The sequence below is a fragment of the Thalassophryne amazonica genome, chromosome 20 (genome assembly GCF_902500255.1).
Source record: "Thalassophryne amazonica chromosome 20, fThaAma1.1, whole genome shotgun sequence".
NCBI classification, from domain to species: Eukaryota; Metazoa; Chordata; class Actinopteri; order Batrachoidiformes; family Batrachoididae; genus Thalassophryne; species Thalassophryne amazonica.
Window position 1 is genome coordinate 37,634,975 of NC_047122.1, and position 18,534 is coordinate 37,653,508.

The following is an 18,534-nucleotide window of genomic DNA, read 5'->3' on the forward strand; positions in this document are numbered from 1 at the left end:
CAGATCCCTGCACTAATGTCACCTTATCACATCTAAACCCCACTCAACATATTGTAAATAAGATGCTCCCATCTCTTTTCATCCCAATCATGTTTATATATATGCATATGTACTTAGATATGTACATACATATATATATATATATATATATATATATATATATATATATATATATATATATATATATATATATATATATATATATATATATACACACACACACACACATACACATACACATATATATACATATACACTCAACAAAAATATAAACGCAACACTTTTGGTTTTGCTCCCATTTTGTATGAGATGAACTCAAAGATCTAAAACTTTTTCCACATACACAATATCACCATTTCCCTCAAATATTGTTCACAAACCAGTCTAAATCTGTGATAGTGAGCACTTCTCCTTTGCTGAGATAATCCATCCCACCTCACAGGTGTGCCATATCAAGATGCTGATTAGACACCATGATTAGTGCACAGGTGTGCCTTAGACTGCCCACAATAAAAGGCCACTCTGAAAGATGCAGTTTTGTTTTATTGGGGGGGATACCAGTCAGTATCTGGTGTGACCACCATTTGCCTCATGCAGTGCAACACATCTCCTTCGCATAGAGTTGATCAGGTTGTCAATTGTGGCCTGTGGAATGTTGGTCCACTCCTCTTCAATAGCTGTGCGAAGTTGCTGGATATCGGCAGGAACTGTGTGTGTGTGTATATATATATATATATATATATATATATATATATATATATATATATATATATATATATATATATATATATACCTCATTTTCTTATGTCTTGCACTGTTACAAGTATAATTATTATTGCTTATCCTTGTTTGATGACCATTTTCCTCTACTTGCACCCATCTTGTGTGTTTTTTAAGAGCTGACGTAACATGTGAATTTCTCCTCTGTGAGATCAATAAAGTTTATCTTATCTTAGATTGTTTTTAATGACACATGATGTAAACTATTTATTTGAGACTTATCTGGCCCCCAGGCCTCCAATTTGAGACCATTAGAGTATAAAATCCTACATGCCAATTTACGTTTATTTTTTTTATTTTTTTTTGCAGATAACTTTTAAATGAAGCTGAGATTTATGATAATATTTCGTTAAGTTAATGTAGAGAGTTTAGTAATTACTTTAATTGAATGTATAATTAATGTGAAGTCTGCTTTCATTGCGAGGTAGCTTTAGAAATTGGTCCGTTTTGGCTGCTCTACAGAAAACACGGAAAGGGGGATACTACTGCAGTTTTTTTTTTAAATACCTTAAACGATGGTACTCGTTGGTAGACCTTTGAATTAATGCTATATAAATATTGTGTCATAAAAAAATAAGGCGTGTATTTCGCTGAATATTTTTTATTTTTTTTTAATTAATAATGGATATGTGACAGCACCCCTATTTTGGGCAGGATTTGTAACCGTCCACGGTGCGCGATACTCCTGCTTGTCCCTCTTTGTCCGGTGGCGATAGAAGGCCATGATTATATTATGGCGAAATTTGCGTTTTTTTAATGAATTATAGCCGAATGGTGGTTCAACAAGCATACACCGTGTGAGGACCGGTTTGCTGGCAATGACACACCAGAGAGTTTCAGTATAAAGGACAGCAGAGCAAGCAACGGAGAAAGGGTACAGTTTGCTTCCAAAGACAGTCTGCAAGATGGCTAGCTTTCCTTCATTAGCATGCTAACGTTAGCTGGCAGGCTAACGCTAGCATGGTAAACAACTGATTTTTCGATGCATGGTCGCTCACATTTTCTCCTAGATACGGTGGCAAACGGAACTAACCGCACATTTCCCCAAATTGAATGTAGACAGTCGGCGTTGACTGTGTGGTTACTCAGTGAAATCACAACGCTGGTAGCGAGCTGCGTTCGGTAACGTGGCTAACTAATTAGCCGCGTTAGCTTGCTTGAGATTAGCTTCACATCTGTAAGTAATCATCTGGGAGAGGCAGGGAGCGGGGTGTTCTGTTCTGCATGTACTGGCGATTTAGTTAGGTAGCAAACAACCAGTTCAGCCGACCAAGGAGAAGCTGTTGCATTTAAGCAGACGTTGATTTGGAGTCCAAATCCCGGCGTGACAGACACCGTGGCCAAAGATTTGCAGCCGGGAAAGGAGAGTTTGCAGACCTGGGCCGGTGGTTAATTACCTGTTGCTATGGTGATAAGTGTTCCACATTACTGACCCAAAGCCACGTCCCACCTACTCCTCCTAGCCTCAGAGACGTCTTTGGTATTTTTTAAACTTTTTTTTTTCTTGCTTATGAATGGTGATATGCCACTTCACCGACAGTCATATTAGCTAATGGCAGCCGAATCGGGGAGACTACTGGCGGGACAATGTCAAGGAAAACGAAGCAAAGGTAGGAATTAATTTCACCCATCTCCCAATCAGATCGGAATCATCCATTACTGCGCTGCAATGGGCTGCACTGGTGCTGTTAGCAAATCCCTTCTCGCCTTCCTCATATGTAAACTTCACGACTGTCTCCGGTGGTGGCTGTTTCTCACACAGAATGGATCTGTGTCCGGGGTTTATGTCTATCTTGCTATCAGTGTACCTTCAGCTCCGTTTTCTCGTTCTCATGTCCTTGTCTTTTCCTGTCTCCCTCATTGACCTTACCTTTTCTGCCTGTTTGCGGCTTTTCTCCCTCTCGCCTGGGTCATTTGGTCTGCCTGGGTCATTTGCGATTCAAGGCTTCATAACCTTGGTGATGATAACGCCTGGATGTTCAGCATCTTGTCCTCATGCCAGTCTGTGTCCCATCATTGAATCCATCTCAACTTGTTGGACTTGGAAAAACAGGCCCTAGGTCTAAAGCTGCTCCACTCTGTCACTAAGGGGTATTGGCCAATCCAAATGTGATGCTGCACTTAATTGGTGATGGACAAAAAGAATGAGAGGCGGAGGTTTGTGTTTGTTGTGGTTAATTGTTTCCACTATTCACTTTTTCAGCTTCACAGATGAAGAGCCCAGAGAAGAAGAAGGCGAGAAAATCCACCACTCAGGTAAATGCTGTTTCTGCTTATTAAATAACATTGCTGTTGCAGTATATGAAATGTGATACTGCAGAAAAGGGATATGCTTAGACCTGCCATAATAACTACTTTTTCGAGGTAGAGGAGGAGAATCCATTCTTGTGTGCATCGCAATGTAGATGTGGACATTTTTGAATGAATTCACAAATGTTTATAAATGTTACGAATGCAGCTGCTGAACACTGTTAATGACGACTTTTCATGTTACTTCTGTAAACCTGTGTTTCTGCTTTTACTCAAGTCACTTTTTGAACTGGTAGTGTACTTTTTATGCAAGTACATATGCCATACAGCTTTGTTACAGCCTCACTCATTGCAAACGGGACGAGACTGCACACAGAGCAGCTGCTAAGTTTAGCATCTAAAATATAGCGCAATGCTAAAATATCCTCAACTGTATGAGCATTGCTTTCTTTATAATTTGCAGTTGTTGAATCGTTATTGTTACATAATCTATGAGAAGCATGTTATATTTACACATAAACCATTTTTGGAACGCCAGAGAGAGACCAGCCACTGAAGTCACAGTGTCGCTCTGCTCTGATTGTCACCGCCGTCCCTCAAAAAAAAAAAAAAAAAAAAAAACTGATTTGCATGATTTATAGCATAAAGACATGAGACGGAATGTGACTTTTTAACCTCTTAAAATGAGTCAAGGTTATCCATCTTTGAACTTGCCCAAGGTCTGTGTCCCAGAATGTTCCCTGTGAATTTGAAGACTCTGGCAGTAATATGACTGGACTTATGCTGAGCACAGACAGACGCAAAGCCTTTGCAGTACTCGATGGCCATATTTGATGGCCTTGGGTAAAAACAACTAAACAGTTATGTGATGGAGCACTTGTTTGCACTGCAAAAGAAAATGTCCAGTTTTATCTTCACACTCCATCAGCACATTGAACGTTCAGCTGACTGTGCCGCTGAAAGTACACATTCTGTTGTTTTATAAAGGACTAAGAAAAAAATCCAAATAATTGTCTCTTATCATGGCTGATCGCCTAAAATAGTCTCCACCAGTATTTTAATTTTAATATGTGCTGGACAGTGCATTGTTGTGAAGTGCACATGCAAAAAAAAGGGCAGACACATCTGCAGCTTCTTTATGTTCACCTCATTGCAGTGTGTGTACACTGACTGTGCTGCACTAATGCACTTTGTATTTGCATCAGAATAATTTAAAACAAGGAAGTGTGCACATGCACTCCAATGCAATGCGTTACCCTGCACATATTAAAAGGAAAGTACTGGGGAAGATGATTTTAGGTAATCAGTCACGATATTTGGCAATTACGAGGTCTGTCCATAAAGTATAGGTCCTTTTTATTTTTTCAAAAACTATATGGATTTCATTCATATGTTTTTACGTCAGACATGCTTGAACCCTCGTGCACATGCGTGAGTTTTTCCACGCCTGTCGGTGACGTCATTCGCCTGTGAGCACTCCTTGTGGGAGGAGTCGTCCAGCCCCTCATCGGAATTCCTTTGTCTGAGAAGTTGCTGAGAGACTGGCGCTTTGTTTGATCAAAATTTTTTCTAAACCTGTGAAACACATCGAAGTGGACACGGTTCGAAAAATTAAGCTGGTTTTCGGTGAAAATTTTAACAGCTGATGAGAGATTTTGAGGTGATACTGTTGCTTTAAGGACTTCCCACGGAGCGAGACGTCGTGCAGCGCTCTCAGGCGCCATCGTCAGCCTGTTTCAAGCTGAAAACCTCCACATTTCAGGCTCTATTGATCCAGGACGTCGTGAGAGAACAGAGAAGTTTCAGAAGAAGTCGGTTTCAGCATTTTATCCGGATATTCCACTGTTAAAGGAGATTTTTTTAATGAAAGACATGCGGACGGATTGCAGCGTCGGCTCGCAGCTGCCGCGATGCTCCGCCACAGGAAAAACACCTCTGTTGGAAGCCTTAAGGACAAGTTGGAACATGTCCAGCTGTTAAACAATTTCTCATATACTCACTCCACTGAAAGCCATCAAAAGCCACCTGGATTTTACAAATGGTTATCAACACGGAGGTGTTTTTCCTGTGCCACCGCACTGCGCCGGCTGCGTTCCGACGTGCAGACCTGTCCGCACGTCTTTCATTAAAAAAATCTCCTTTAACAGTGGAATATCCAGATAAAATGCTGAAACCGACTTCTTCTGAAACTTCTCTGTTCTCTCACGACGTCCTGGATCAATAGAGCCTGAAATGTGGAGGTTTTCAGCTTGAAACAGGCTGACGACGGTGCCTGAGAGCGCTGCACGACGTCTCGCTCCGTGGGAAGTCCTTAAAGCGACAGTATCACCTCAAAATCTCTCATCAGCCGTTAAAATTTTCACCGAAAACCAGCTTAATTTTTCGAACCGTGTCCACTTCAATGTGTCTCACAGGTTTAGAAAAAAGTTTGATCAAACAAAGCGCCAGTCTCTCAGCAACTTCTCAGACAAAGGAATTCCGACGAGGGGCTGGACGACTCCTCCCACAAGGAGTGCTCACAGGCGAATGACGTCACTGACAGGCGTGGAAAAACTCACGCATGTGCACGAGGGTTCAAGCATGTCTGACGTAAAAACATATGAATGAAATCCATATAGTTTTTGAAAAAATAAAAAGGACCTATACTTTATTGACAGCCCTCGTACTCTTTGCCAGAATGAGTCTGCTTTCAGCTAGGGGTGCACCGATCCACATTTTTTCACTTCCAATCCGATCCCAATACCTGAACTTGGATATCTGCCGATACCAATACTATTCCAATACCAGAGCTCTGTTTGCTTTAATATTATCATTGTTGATTTTATATGAGGATATTTTGTATTCCCAGCTTCACAATGGAGTGGTATAGAGAAGTATTTTCTTTAAAAGATGACCTGAAAGTTCAGCTACAATTTGCCAGAAGGTACATCTTAAGCTGGGTTCACACGGCAGGATAATTAGGCTGATGTCGGACCCGATCTTCCCCTTCCGACAATCTTAAGGACGCCCCGACAATCATGATGACGCCAAAGATAATCTTATCAGATATTCCTGCCGTGTGTGGTGTGTTCAGAGCGCTCTGATCTGCTCGGTAGGGCGTCAGGAGCGCTCCGATCGCAAATCTGGGATATTCATCGTTGGATTTTTTTGGCCCAATATCGCAGCATGTGTTGTGTCCTCCGACCACAAATGAGCACGCAGCCTGCTGCAGCCAATCAGAAAGAGAGGTGACAGACGTACAGAGTGGAAAATAAAATCAAAACAGCTGTTCTGACTTACCAGAAAGTCCGGTGGTCGCGATGTCTCCACTCCTTTAAAGAACACCTTTTCTTTTTCTTTTTGTATCATTTTAAATAGTCCACAAAGTACCTCCGTTTGTTTACTCTGAAGTCACGTTTAATCTTGAGAGATTTTGCGAGATTTCCTGTCTGAGCTGTGAATGTTCGTGCGTGAAATCCGTGTGTGGTGGGTGTTGTCCTTACCGTGTGGCTGAACACCACACACTGTACGACCAAACCTGTTAGATCCATCATTTTTTTATCTTAACATGGGTGGTCTCTCAGGTTTTGGAAACCTAAAGATAATTTTTAAATCCTGTCGTGTGAACCAGGCTTAAGATGCAAGCCTAGATTTGATATGTGAGTGTAAGAATTAAGTAATTTTATTTATTTTTTGGTGGTTTCTTGTGGCATTTTGGAAATGCAGAAATGCATTCCTTCCTCAAAACGGTACCTGTACTCCTATGCAATTTTTGGGGCACCCCTGTTAAAAAAAAAAAAAAAAAATCGAGCACTCCCTGTCACAGTGTGCTCTTGTTTTTTGTTTTTTATACAGTGAGATCACTGTAGTTGAGCTCCCCATAGCTTTGCACATTTACATGACCATAATAATCAGATAATTGTTAGTAATCAGATGGCTGTTGTAATATCATCTCTTGTGTTTACATGCATTTCAGTAATCTGATATTCAGAAAAGCCTGATTTACATGATTTCAGTTTGTAATTTTTTTTTTTATGTGGAGAAAAGAGAAAACGGCAGTTTTGGGGGGAAGCATAGACTTTATAGAGAAAAGGTAGCACGCTCTCTCTAAGAAATTAGCTCTTTAGGATGCTGAAACACGTGCAAATGTAAAAGAATGAATAAATCTGATTAATGGTATACATGTTATGTACATGAAAATGGGGCCACTTTTGGGTCAGTGACCGAAGTTTCAACACCAGATGGCACACCCACCCTGAGTATATGTGCCATTTTGAGGTAGGAGCGCCTTTCCAAAATGCCAGAAGAAACCACCAAAAAAATAAATAAAAGTACTTTCTTCCGCCTCCTTCATCTTTCTGCCACAGGCTAAAAATCCTTGTGCTCTTTAATGTGGCATTTTATCAAATTTTTGATTACGTTTGCTGTATTGTAGGTCGTGACAGAGCTTCCGCCTCTCGGTGCAACAGTTTTGCACACATTGCACATTGCTGTCTTGCTTTGCAGTGGACATGTTGTGATGAAAAGTCGGTCAGCGACAGTACGCCTCAATGCTTGCCTGCTAGTTGGCTGCAAACTGTGGAAGGGATTTCCCGAACAAAACGTGTCTCATTACACTGTGTCTCATTGAGACACGCTTTCATTCAGGGAAACACCCACCCCCGCACTCCACAGAGCAGCCAGCAGCACTTGTGGAGAGTGGCCATACAATAATTATGTAAAACCCCAACGGTCAAAACGACCCCCTGTGAGCAAGCACTTGGCGACAGTGGGAAGGGAAAACTCCCTTTTAACAGGAAGAAACCTCCAGCAGAACCAGGCTCAGGGAGGGGCAGTCTTCTGCTGGGACTGGTTGGGGCTGAGGGAGAGAACCAGGAAAAAGACATGCTGTAGAGGGGAGCAGAGATCAATCACTAATGATTAAATGCAGAGTGGTGCATACAGAGCAAAAAGAGAAAGAAACACTCAGTGCATCATGGGAACCCCCCAGCAGTCTAAGTCTATAGCAGCATAACTAAGGGATGGTTCAGGGTCACCTGATCCAGTCCTAACTATAAGCTTAGCAAAAAGGAAAGTTTTAAGCCTAATCTTAAAAGTAGAGAGGGTGTCTGTCTCCCTGATCTGAATTGGGAGCTGGTTCCACAGGAGAGGAGCCTGAAAGCTGAAGGTTCTGCCTCCCATTCTACTCTTACAAACCCTAGGAACTACAAGTAAGCCTGCAGTCTGAGAGCGAAGCGCTCTATTGGGGAGATATGGTACTATGAGGTCCCTAAGATAAGATGGGACCTGATTATTCAAAACCTTATAAGTAAGAAGAAGAATTTTAAATTCTATTCTAGAATTAACAGGAAGCCAGTGAAGAGAGGCCAATATGGGTGAGATATGCTCTTTCCTTCTAGTCCCTGTCAGTACTCTAGCTGCAGCATTTTGAATTAACTGAAGGCTTTTCAGATAGAGCAAAACACCGCTGTGCTCCGGAACAGGAAGTGATACAATACCGCAGTGAGAGCCAACCACCAGTAACTACAATCCAATTCCCTTACAAAGAATTCTCCCCCTTACAAAGAATTCTCTTTTAGTGACCAAAGTCCCAGTGTTCACCATAGCTATCCATGGTGTCTTCAGTATTCTGCTCACGACAAAAATAAACCCCAGTAATGATCCATCAAGACATAAAAGTATGTTAAATTACACTCATGAATGCTGATGTTATCAGCAGTAGTCCAAGCTGTTGTCTAAAATACATTTGAATGTCATCTCTTAGTACCCTATTCTCTTTGGTTTTACTCTGCTTTCCTCACGTATGTAGCACAGACCCAGAAGCTGTAATGTGCGTGGTCTTCAACAGTATTTATGAAGAGAGAGGCTGTGATAAAGGCCTATAGCAAGTGTACTCACATGAAAAGTGCACTACCAGTTCAAAAATTACTTGAGTAAAGGAAGAAACACTGGTTTACATAAGGAACGTGAGAAGTGCTCATTAATGGTGGCCCACAGCTGTGTTCCTCCCACCCCAACCTCACCTCCAACAGACATTACATAGCTTCTGTTTATTCTGGCATCATGTAACTTAAACATTGGTGGCATAAACAGATGCTGAGAATGACAGCCTCAACACTGCATTTAATCTATTATTAGACTCTATCGGCTTTGCTCAAAAAGTAAATGAGTCCACCCACCACTTTAATCATATTTTAGATCTTGTTCTGACTTATGGTATGGAAATAGAAGACTTAACAGTATTCCCTGAAAACTCCCTTCTGTCTGATCATTTTTTAATAACATTTACATTTACCTGATGGACTACCCTGCAGTGGGGAATAAGTTTCATTACACTAGAAGTCTTTCAGAAAGCGCTGTAACTAGGTTTAAGGATATGATTCCTTCTTTATGTTCTCTAATGTCATATACCAACACAGAGCAGAGTAGCTACCTAAACTCTGTAAGGGAGTTAGAGTATCTCGTCAATAGTTTTACATCCTCATTGAAGACAACTTTGGATGCTGTAGCTCCTCTGAAAAAGAGAGCTTTAAATCAGAAGTGTCTGACTCCGTGGTATAACTCACAAACTCGTAGCTTAAAGCAGATAACCCGTAAGTTGGAGAGGAAATGGTGTCTCACTAATTTAGAAGATCTTCACTTAGCCTGGAAAAAGAGTTTGTTGCTCTATAAAAAAGCCCTCCGTAAAGCTAGGACATCTTTCTACTCATCACTAATTGAAGAAAATAAGAACAACCCCAGGTTTCTTTTCAGCACTGTAGCCAGGCTGACAAAGAGTCAGAGCTCTATTGAGCTGAGTATTCCATTAACTTTAACTAGTAATGACTTCATGACTTTCTTTGCTAACAAAATTTTGACTATTAGAGAAAAAATTACTCATAACCATCCCAAAGATGTATCGTTATCTTTGGCTGCTTTCAGTGATGCCGGTATTTGGTTAGACTCTTTCTCTCCGATGTTCTGTCTGAGTTATTTTCATTAGTTACTTCATCCAAACCATCAACATGTTTATTAGACCCCATTCCTGCCAGGCTGCTCAAGGAAGTCCTACCATTATTTAATGCTTCAATCTTAAATATGATCAATCTATCTTTGTTAGTTGGTTATGTACCACAGGCCTTTAAGGTGGCAGTAATTAAAACCATTACTTAAAAAGCCATCACTTGACCCAGCTATCTTAGCTAATTATAGGCCAATCTCCAACCTTCCTTTTCTCTCAAAGATTCTTGAGAGGGTAGTTGTAAAACAGCTAACTGATCACCTGCAGAGGAATGGTCTATTTGAAGAGTTTCAGTCAGGTTTTAGAATTCATCATAGTACAGAAACAGCATTAGTGAAGGTTACAAATGATCTTCTTATGGCTTCGGACAGTGGACTTATCTCTGTGCTTGTTCTGTTGGACCTCAGTGCTGCTTTTGATACTGTTGACCATAAAATTTTATTACAGAGATTAGAGCATGTCATAGGTATTAAAGGCACTGCGCTGCGGTGGTTTTGAATCATATTTGTCTAATATACTCAACAAAAATATAAACGCAACACTTTTGGTTTTGCTCCCATTTTGTATGAGATGAACTCAAAGATCTAAAACTTTTTCCACATACACAATATCACCATTTCCCTCAAATATTGTTCACAAACCAGTCTAAATCTGTGATAGTGAGCACTTCTCCTTTGCTGTGATAATCCATCCCACCTCACAGGTGTGCCATATCAAGATGCTGATTAGACACCATGATTAGTGCACAGGTGTGCCTTAGACTGTCCACAATAAAAGGCCACTCTGAAAGGTGCAGTTTTGTTTTACTGGGGGGGATACCAGTCAGTATCTGGTGGGACCACCATTTGCCTCATGCAGTGCAACACATCTCCTTCGCATCATCCGAGAAGAGAACACCTCTCCAACGTGCCAAACACCAGCGAATGTGAGCATTTGCCCACTCAAGTCGGTCACGACGATGAACTGGAGTCAGGTCGAGACCCCGATGAGGATGACGAGCATGCAGATGAGCTTCCCTGAGACGGTTTCTGACAGTTTGTGCAGAATTCTTTGGTTATGCAAACCGATTGTTCCAGCAGCTGTCCGAGTGGCTGGTCTCAGACGATCTTGGAGGTGAACATGCTGGATGTGGAGGTCCTGGGCTGGTGTGGTTACACGTGGTCTGCGGTTGTGAGGCTGGTTGGATGTACTGCCAAATTCTCTGAAACGACTTTGGAGACGGCTTATGGTAGAGACATGAACATTCAATACACGAGCAACAGCTCTGGTTGACATTCCTGCTGTCAGCATGCCAATTGCACGCTCCCTCAAATCTTGTGACATCTGTGGCATTGTGCTGTGTGATAAAACTGCACCTTTCAGAGTGGCCTTTTATTGTGGGCAGTCTAAGGCACACCTGTGCACTAATCGTGTCTAATCAGCATCTTGGTATGGCACACCTGTGAGGTGGGATGGATTATCTCAGCAAAGGAGAAGTGCTCACTATCACAGATTTAGACTGGTTTGTGAACAATATTTGAGGGAAATGGTGATATTGTGTATGTGGAAAAAGTTTTAGATCTTTGAGTTCATCTCATACAAAATGGGAGCAAATTGTTACGCAGATGATACCCAGCTTTATCTATCCATGAAGCCAGAGGATACACACCAATTAGCTAAACTGCAGGATTGTCTTACAGACATAAAGACATGGATGACCTCTAATTTCCTGCTTTTAAACTCAGATAAAACTGAAGTTATTGTACTTGGCCCCACAAATCTTAGAAGCATGGTGTCTAACCAGATCGTTACTCTGGATGGCATTTCCCTGATCTCTAGTAATACTGTGAGAATCTTGGAGTCATTTTTGATCAGGATATGTCATTCAAAGCGCATATTAACAAATATGTAGGACTGCCTTTTGCATTTACGCAATATCTCTAAAATCAGAAAGGTCTTGTCTCAGAGTGATGCTGAAAAAACTAATTCATGCATTTATTTCCTCTAGGCTGGACTATTGTAATTCATTATTATCAGGTTGTCCTAAAAGTTCCCTAAAAAGCCTTCAGTTGGTTCAGAATGCTGCAGCTAGAGTACTGACGGGGGACTAGCAGGAGAGAGCATATCTCACCCGTGTTGGCCTCTCTTCATTGGCTTCCTGTTAATTCTAGAATAGAATTTAAAATTCTTCTTCTTACTTATAAGGTTTTGAATAATCAGGTCCCATCTTATCTTAGGGACCTCGTAGTACCATATTACCCCATTAGAGCGCTTCGCTCTCAGACTGCGGGCTTACTGTAGTTCCTAGGGTTTGTAAGAGTAGAATGGGAGGCAGAGCCTTCAGCTTTCAGGCTCCTCTCCTGTGGAACCAGCTCCCAATTCAGATCAGGGAGACAGATACCCTCTCTACTTTTAAGATTGGGCTTAAAACCTTTCCTTTTCGCTAAGGCTTATAGTTAGGGCTGGATCGGGTGACCCTGGACCATCCCTGGTTATGTTGCTTTAGACGTAGACTGTGGGGGGGTTCCCATGATGCACTGTTTCTTTCTCTTTTTGCTCCGTATGCATCACTCTGCATTTAATCAGTAGTGATCGATCTCTGCCCCCCTTCTCTGCATGTCTTTTTCCTGGTTCTTGTCCCTCAGCCCCAACCAGTCTCAGCAGAAGACTGCCCCTCCCTGAGCCTGGTTCTGCTGGAGGTTTCTCCTGTTAAAAGGGAGTTTTTTCCTTCCCACTGTGGCCAAGTGCTTGCTCATAGGGGGTCGTTTGACCGTTGGGGTTTTTCATAATTATTGTATGGCCTTGCCTTACAATATGGAGCGCCTTGGGGCAACTGTTTGTTGTGATTTGGCGCTATATAAGAAAAAAGTTGATTGATTGATTGATTGATTGATTGATAAACATGCACAAAAACACAAGGGCAGTGTTGAGCTGAGTAAAAATGATCACGATCATGTCCAGATATTGTATGATAAGTCAGTATTGTATTATAATGACAGTCCCAGATGTGCTTACATTTTTTTGCTTCATGTTCTTTCCTTTATTATCTTAGGCGGCTGGGTTTTCTCACCTCACCGAGTTTGCGCCACCTCCAACTCCTATGGTGGACCACCTTGTTGCCTCCAACCCCTTTGATGATGACTTTGGGCCACCATCTCGACCTAGTGGAGCAGGTGGACCAGGTGGTTCTCCGTTTCTACCTAGCCCTGGTGCTGGTGGAGGAGGGGGTTATGGAGGGGGAGGCAGAATGGGTGGAGGCATGGGCTTCATGGGAGGCCCAGGAGGGCCAGGTGGTGGCCAGCCTGGGCGGAGACCACCATTTGGACCTCCATCCAATGCTGGGCCTCATCATCAGCTTGGGTTTGGAGGAATGCCTGGCTTTGGAGGAGGAGGTGGTGGTGGTGGTGGTGGTGGAGGAGGTGGTGGAGGTTTTCCCCCTGGAGGCCCATCACAGTTCAATATGCCACCGAACTTCAGTCCACCAATGCACCCAGGGCCAGGATTTAACCCCATGTTGTCTCCAGGGGCCATGGGTGGTCCAGGGGGAGCAGGTCCACCTCATCCTCGATTTGGTATGCCTCCACAGCAACAGCACGGACAGAGTGGGCACCCATTCAACAGCCCCCCATTATCTGCCAGTGGAGGTCCCAGGGGGCCCCCGCATGGCGCCATGAATCCCATGAGTGGAATGGGTCCTGGAATGAACATGATAGGTGGCATGGGTGGTGGTCCTGGAGGCAATATGGTAGGAGGATTACCAGGTATACCCCCACAAGGACAGTTCCCTCCCCCACAGGATGGCTCTTACCCTGGCCCCAGTCCTCCAGGACCAGGAATGAGGATGGAAAGAACTTTGGGGGTGCAGGGACACAGCCTGGGCCACAACAGCAGCAACAACTTTCGATGAATCCCAATGGGCCCCCAACTAATAACACTACTCCTGGGCCTCCTCCCAACTCTGGCCCACCACAGCCTGGGGGAGGCTTTCCTGGTCACCCTGACATCCAGCAGCCCAATGCCAACACACCTGGTCAGCCTCCTTCAGCACAACCCCAGCCGAACCCCAACGCTTCACCAACTGGACCCCTGAATGGATCAGGCCAACCGCAGCATCCACCGAACCAGCTACAACCACCCAGCAGTACCAGTGCACCCAGCTCTAACAATTCAACGCAGCAGCAACAATCTACTCCGCCTCATTCTGTCCCTGGTTCCACCCCTTACAACCAGCAGAACAACACTCCATCCAGTGTTGGTTCCGTGCCAAATGCAGCCCCCAATTCTGGTCAGAACAACATGACCAACAACAATGGTGGAAATACACCTGGTAGCAACCCCAATCCCCCATCTAACTCCACATCAACCCCAAACACCCAGTCTCCCCTTCCCACCGGCCCTGCTGCCCCCTCTGCAGGGCCTGGTTCTGGTCCTGGGAAGCTGGGCGGCCCTGGGATGGTCTTTCCTTGCGGCCACTGTATGGCAGAGGTGCATGATGACCAGGACGCCATCCTGTGTGAAGCATCGTGCCAACGCTGGTTCCACCGTGACTGCACAGGCTTGACTGAGCCAGCGTATGGGCTGCTGACCCGAGAGAGTGCTGCTGTTTGGGCGTGTGACTTCTGCATCAAAACCAAGGAGATCCAGGCTGTTTATATACGCCAGGGTTTAGGCCAGCTGGTGGCAGCTAATGAGAGTTGAGGAGCAGATGACAAAAGAGCAGCGTGGAGGTGTCATGCGTAAGGACAAACACAGACGGTAATTGCTCTGATCAAACTGAATGACCAGTGAGTCATATCAGCTATTGGCCCAATTTCTCTTTCTGACCCCTTTACTTGTTCACTATGGAGGAACGCTCATTGACATTCATGCTGATACATAGCACTTTGAGTGACAAGGTTACACCCCCCGCCCCGTCTGACTCAAAATGATAATGAATGTTAAACTACACAGTCCTACAGACATCTAGCCTGCCGACCAGCAAAGCACTGACTCCAACACACTACCTCACACACTTTGAGACTGACTGGCAGAGAAGCTCCCGCACTGACTGAAACGCCTCACTTGTACGCGACATCAACTGATGGGATTACAAACACACACATCAGGCAGGTGATTGAATGGCTGTAAACGAAAAATAATGTTTAATATTCCTTCTCAGCTGTTTTTACACTGATCCAAAGTTTCAAATTAAAAAAAGAAAAGTCCACAGCTAGAAATTAAGCTGTGATGAAACCTACTACATTTTGAGAGGGGAAAAAAAATATTTAAAGAATCCTTGAAAAGCTGTCTGTCTGGGTTTTATCTAAATATCAATTTGTGAATTTTATGCCATGAAAATGCTTCATTCAATTGCTGCTCTGTCACATTTTAGCCTTTTTTCTTTCTGCTGGCAGATGAAAGGAGAAAAGAAACTAGTACGTTGCAGTGTGAAATCTCTGCTACAGTTGTCACAAGTCGCTTGCATTCTTCAGTTCTCGTATCTACACAGACACACACTTCTGATTATTGTGTTATTTTATACCCAGTGTTGATTAAGTTAAAGGTGTGACACTTGGAGCATGTCACCTCCAAAGTAGTTTGTAAATATTAGGACAGAGCTTTTTTGTCTGGGACGCCATCCGTTGTGAACTCACCACCGCTTTGACCAGTGACCACGATAATGAGTTACACATTGTGTCTTGGTCTTACTGGATATGATATTTTGGTTTTTATACTGCACAGTGAGTAAACTTTCGTTTTATATCTGCAGTACACATGTGAAATCAGTGCTTTTGGGTGATGTTGGCATAGCGAGTAGTGACATGTCATATCAGATGTGCAGAGTTCTTTTTGTTTAAAAAAAAAAAAAAAAAAAAAGAAAACAAAAAAAGCAGGGTGGGGGTGCATGTTAACCAATGCAGTAATTGACCTGTTTTATATTTTGACCTCTGCTCCGCAGAAGGTTTGGAAGTAAACCAAATAACAAAATACCCAGTTTTCACATGTCTGTAACAATATGCGGTGTTCATAACTCTTCCGTATTTTCTTGACTCGATGTCCAAGTTGCCTTTCTTTTTCTTTCACGGCTCTTTTGTTTTGTGCTGTTATCTTGTTCTGCTCTGCCACCTCCTGGTGGAACCAGTGAATCCCACACGGGGTGGAGATGGGAAAGGTACTGAAAAAACGAAGTAAAAACATTTTTTTTGTACATATGCCTGTCAAGTTTTTATTTTTATACATTAAATATTTTAAAGGTTGTGAAGTGGTGGTTGACAAACTGAGTGAAATCAGTGTCACTTTCAAAGGTTTTCACTTGTGCTATTTGACTGCACATGTGCATGTGAGAAGGATCTTTACTTTTATTTGTATCAAGAAACTTGCTGCAACTTTTTATTATTATTTTCGTCATGGTGAAGCCAGAGGCCCAGACATTATGTGCGGGGAGTCAGTGACTCAAATGTGATTTTTTTTTTTTTTTTTTTTTTTTTTTTTTTTTTTTTTTTTTTTTTTTTTCTTTCCCCGGCCCCCCACTTGTGAGCAGGATTACTTCAGTTGTACTGGCCTGATTGTCACCAAACTTGGTATGTGTCTTCAGTACGGTGACCCTAAAAAGTCTTGATTTTTGGAGTCAAAAGGTCAAAATCACTTGACTGTACTTTATAATGGTGTTCTGCAGAAAGGTGTCACTTCTCAGTGGTAAGCTTAACATTTGCCCAGGGCTCCGTGGGTTATAGCAGACTATGTGGCTTGTTAGACTTCTGCGCATGACAACCTGTGACTTTGAAATATTTGATCCTTCATGATTATCAACCACCTAATATATGACATATGTTTGTTCCAGAAGAGAGCAGTCATTTCATTTATATTATCATTGGTGCATCATTGATATTAATGTATACAATAGAAATTGTTAATGATTTTTTGGATAATTGAGATTCATTGCAATATTTTAAAAATTGCAGTCAAATGCTTCTGTGTGCAGCTGGGGGATATATATATATATAGATATATATATATATGTGTGTGTGTGTGTAATGTCCCCTCAGTTGCTCCCTTGTTTGCACTCGGGATTGATACAGCAATCCGAGGTGGATTGGCGTCTTAATAATATATAATAATTTATTGATTTAAACCGCCAATCACAACAGTCGCCTCAAGGTGCTTCACACAAAACAAAAATTCAGAAAACAATAAAATTAAAAAAGCACAATAAAAGAGTAAAAAAACAAGTGTGTCTTAAGTCTGGACTTGAATGTCTCCACAGAATCTGACTGCTTTATTGTTGCATGGAGATCATGCCACAAAACAGCAAGATAAGAAAAAGCTCTATGACCTGTAGGCTTTTTATTCACCCTAGGGACACAAAGTAATCCTGCAGACGCAAAGCCGGGCTGGTACGTAGGGTTGTTGATTTTTGGCACAAGTTTTACACAACTGACGCAACTTCACAATAGACGGAGAAATGTGTCAGGAGTGGGGTTTGAACCAGGCACCTATCGTAAGTAATTAAATATATAATTCGTGATTTCAACAGCCCCTCATACCCCTCTAAAAATAACCAGCCACACCCGTTGTGTGTGAAAGGTGATGCACTCTGGAGTTTGAGAAGCAGGCCTGTGACCAGAGGATCATAGGTTTGATTCTCTGTCACAGGAAACTGCTTATGGTGCCCTTGAGCAAGGTCCTTGATCTCCAAGGTGTTTTTAGTCTGCAGTTGGGTGCCTTGCATAGCAGCACACTGACGTCCCAAAGAAATGTCCATTTACAAGTGCAGATTTTGAATAAATCTCTAAATCTGATTTCATCATCCTAAATGCATTTTCAGATTTGTTTTACTAATTTATATACTCATCTGGGCGTTAACTGAATATTTTTGGGCTGTGGATAAAACAGTCTTGGGCTCTGATGTTTATGACCATTTTTTTTAACATTTTACAGGCTTAACGAATTCAGCGATTTTTTTATTAATTTTTTACAATGACTCAATAATAAAATGATTGTCTACAGAATGTTTGTTACATTGGATTAACATTTTATCAACTGAATATAAACTTGATCTAATTTTGATTTAAAAGCAATAGCACGGTGGATTAGTGGTTAGCACTGTTGCCTCACAGCGAGAAGGTCGTGGGTTCAATTCCCGTGGCCTTTCTGTGTGGAGTTTGCATGTTCTCCCTGTGTTTGCGTGGGTTTCCTCCGGGTGTACCAGTTTCCTCCCACATCCAAAGACATGCGGGTTAGGTGGATTGGACTCTTTAAAATTGTCCGTAGGTGTGGGTGTGTCTGTGTTTGTTTGTCTATTTGTGGCCCTGCGACAGACTGGCGTCCTGTCCTGGGTGTACCCCGCCTCACGCTCTATGACTGCTGGGATAGGCTCCAGCCCCCCGCCCCCCTTAATTGGACTAAGCGGTAGAAGATGAATGAATGAATTAATTTTTTTGTGTGTGTGTGTATGTATATATGTATATGGTGTGTGAGTATACATATGTGTGTGAAATCGAAATATTTTATGTTAATTTACCAAGAAGAAGCATTGGCTGAATCCGGCAGGCTCCGCCCCCCGGGGA

At 42.5% G+C, this 18,534-nt stretch overlaps 2 protein-coding genes across 2 annotated transcripts in view; one reads left to right on the top strand and one right to left on the bottom strand.

The window, feature by feature from the left end:
- LOC117501865 (SH2 domain-containing adapter protein E-like) overlaps window positions 1-2,229 on the bottom strand; it is a 29,442-nt gene extending 27,213 nt beyond the window's left edge. The window contains exon 1 of the mRNA XM_034160829.1: window positions 2,178-2,229. The gene's annotated coding sequence lies outside the window, so the exon portion shown is untranslated. The remainder of the gene's footprint in view (window positions 1-2,177) is intronic.
- On the top strand, window positions 1,459-16,172 carry pygo2 (pygopus homolog 2 (Drosophila)). The gene is given in 4 exon segments (XM_034160828.1): window positions 1,459-2,390; window positions 2,984-3,036; window positions 13,041-13,814; window positions 13,817-16,172. Coding segments are annotated over 4 exon segments (1,755 nt in total). The 5' UTR covers window positions 1,459-2,332; the 3' UTR covers window positions 14,687-16,172.
- Window positions 16,173-18,534: the final 2,362 nt, after the last annotated feature.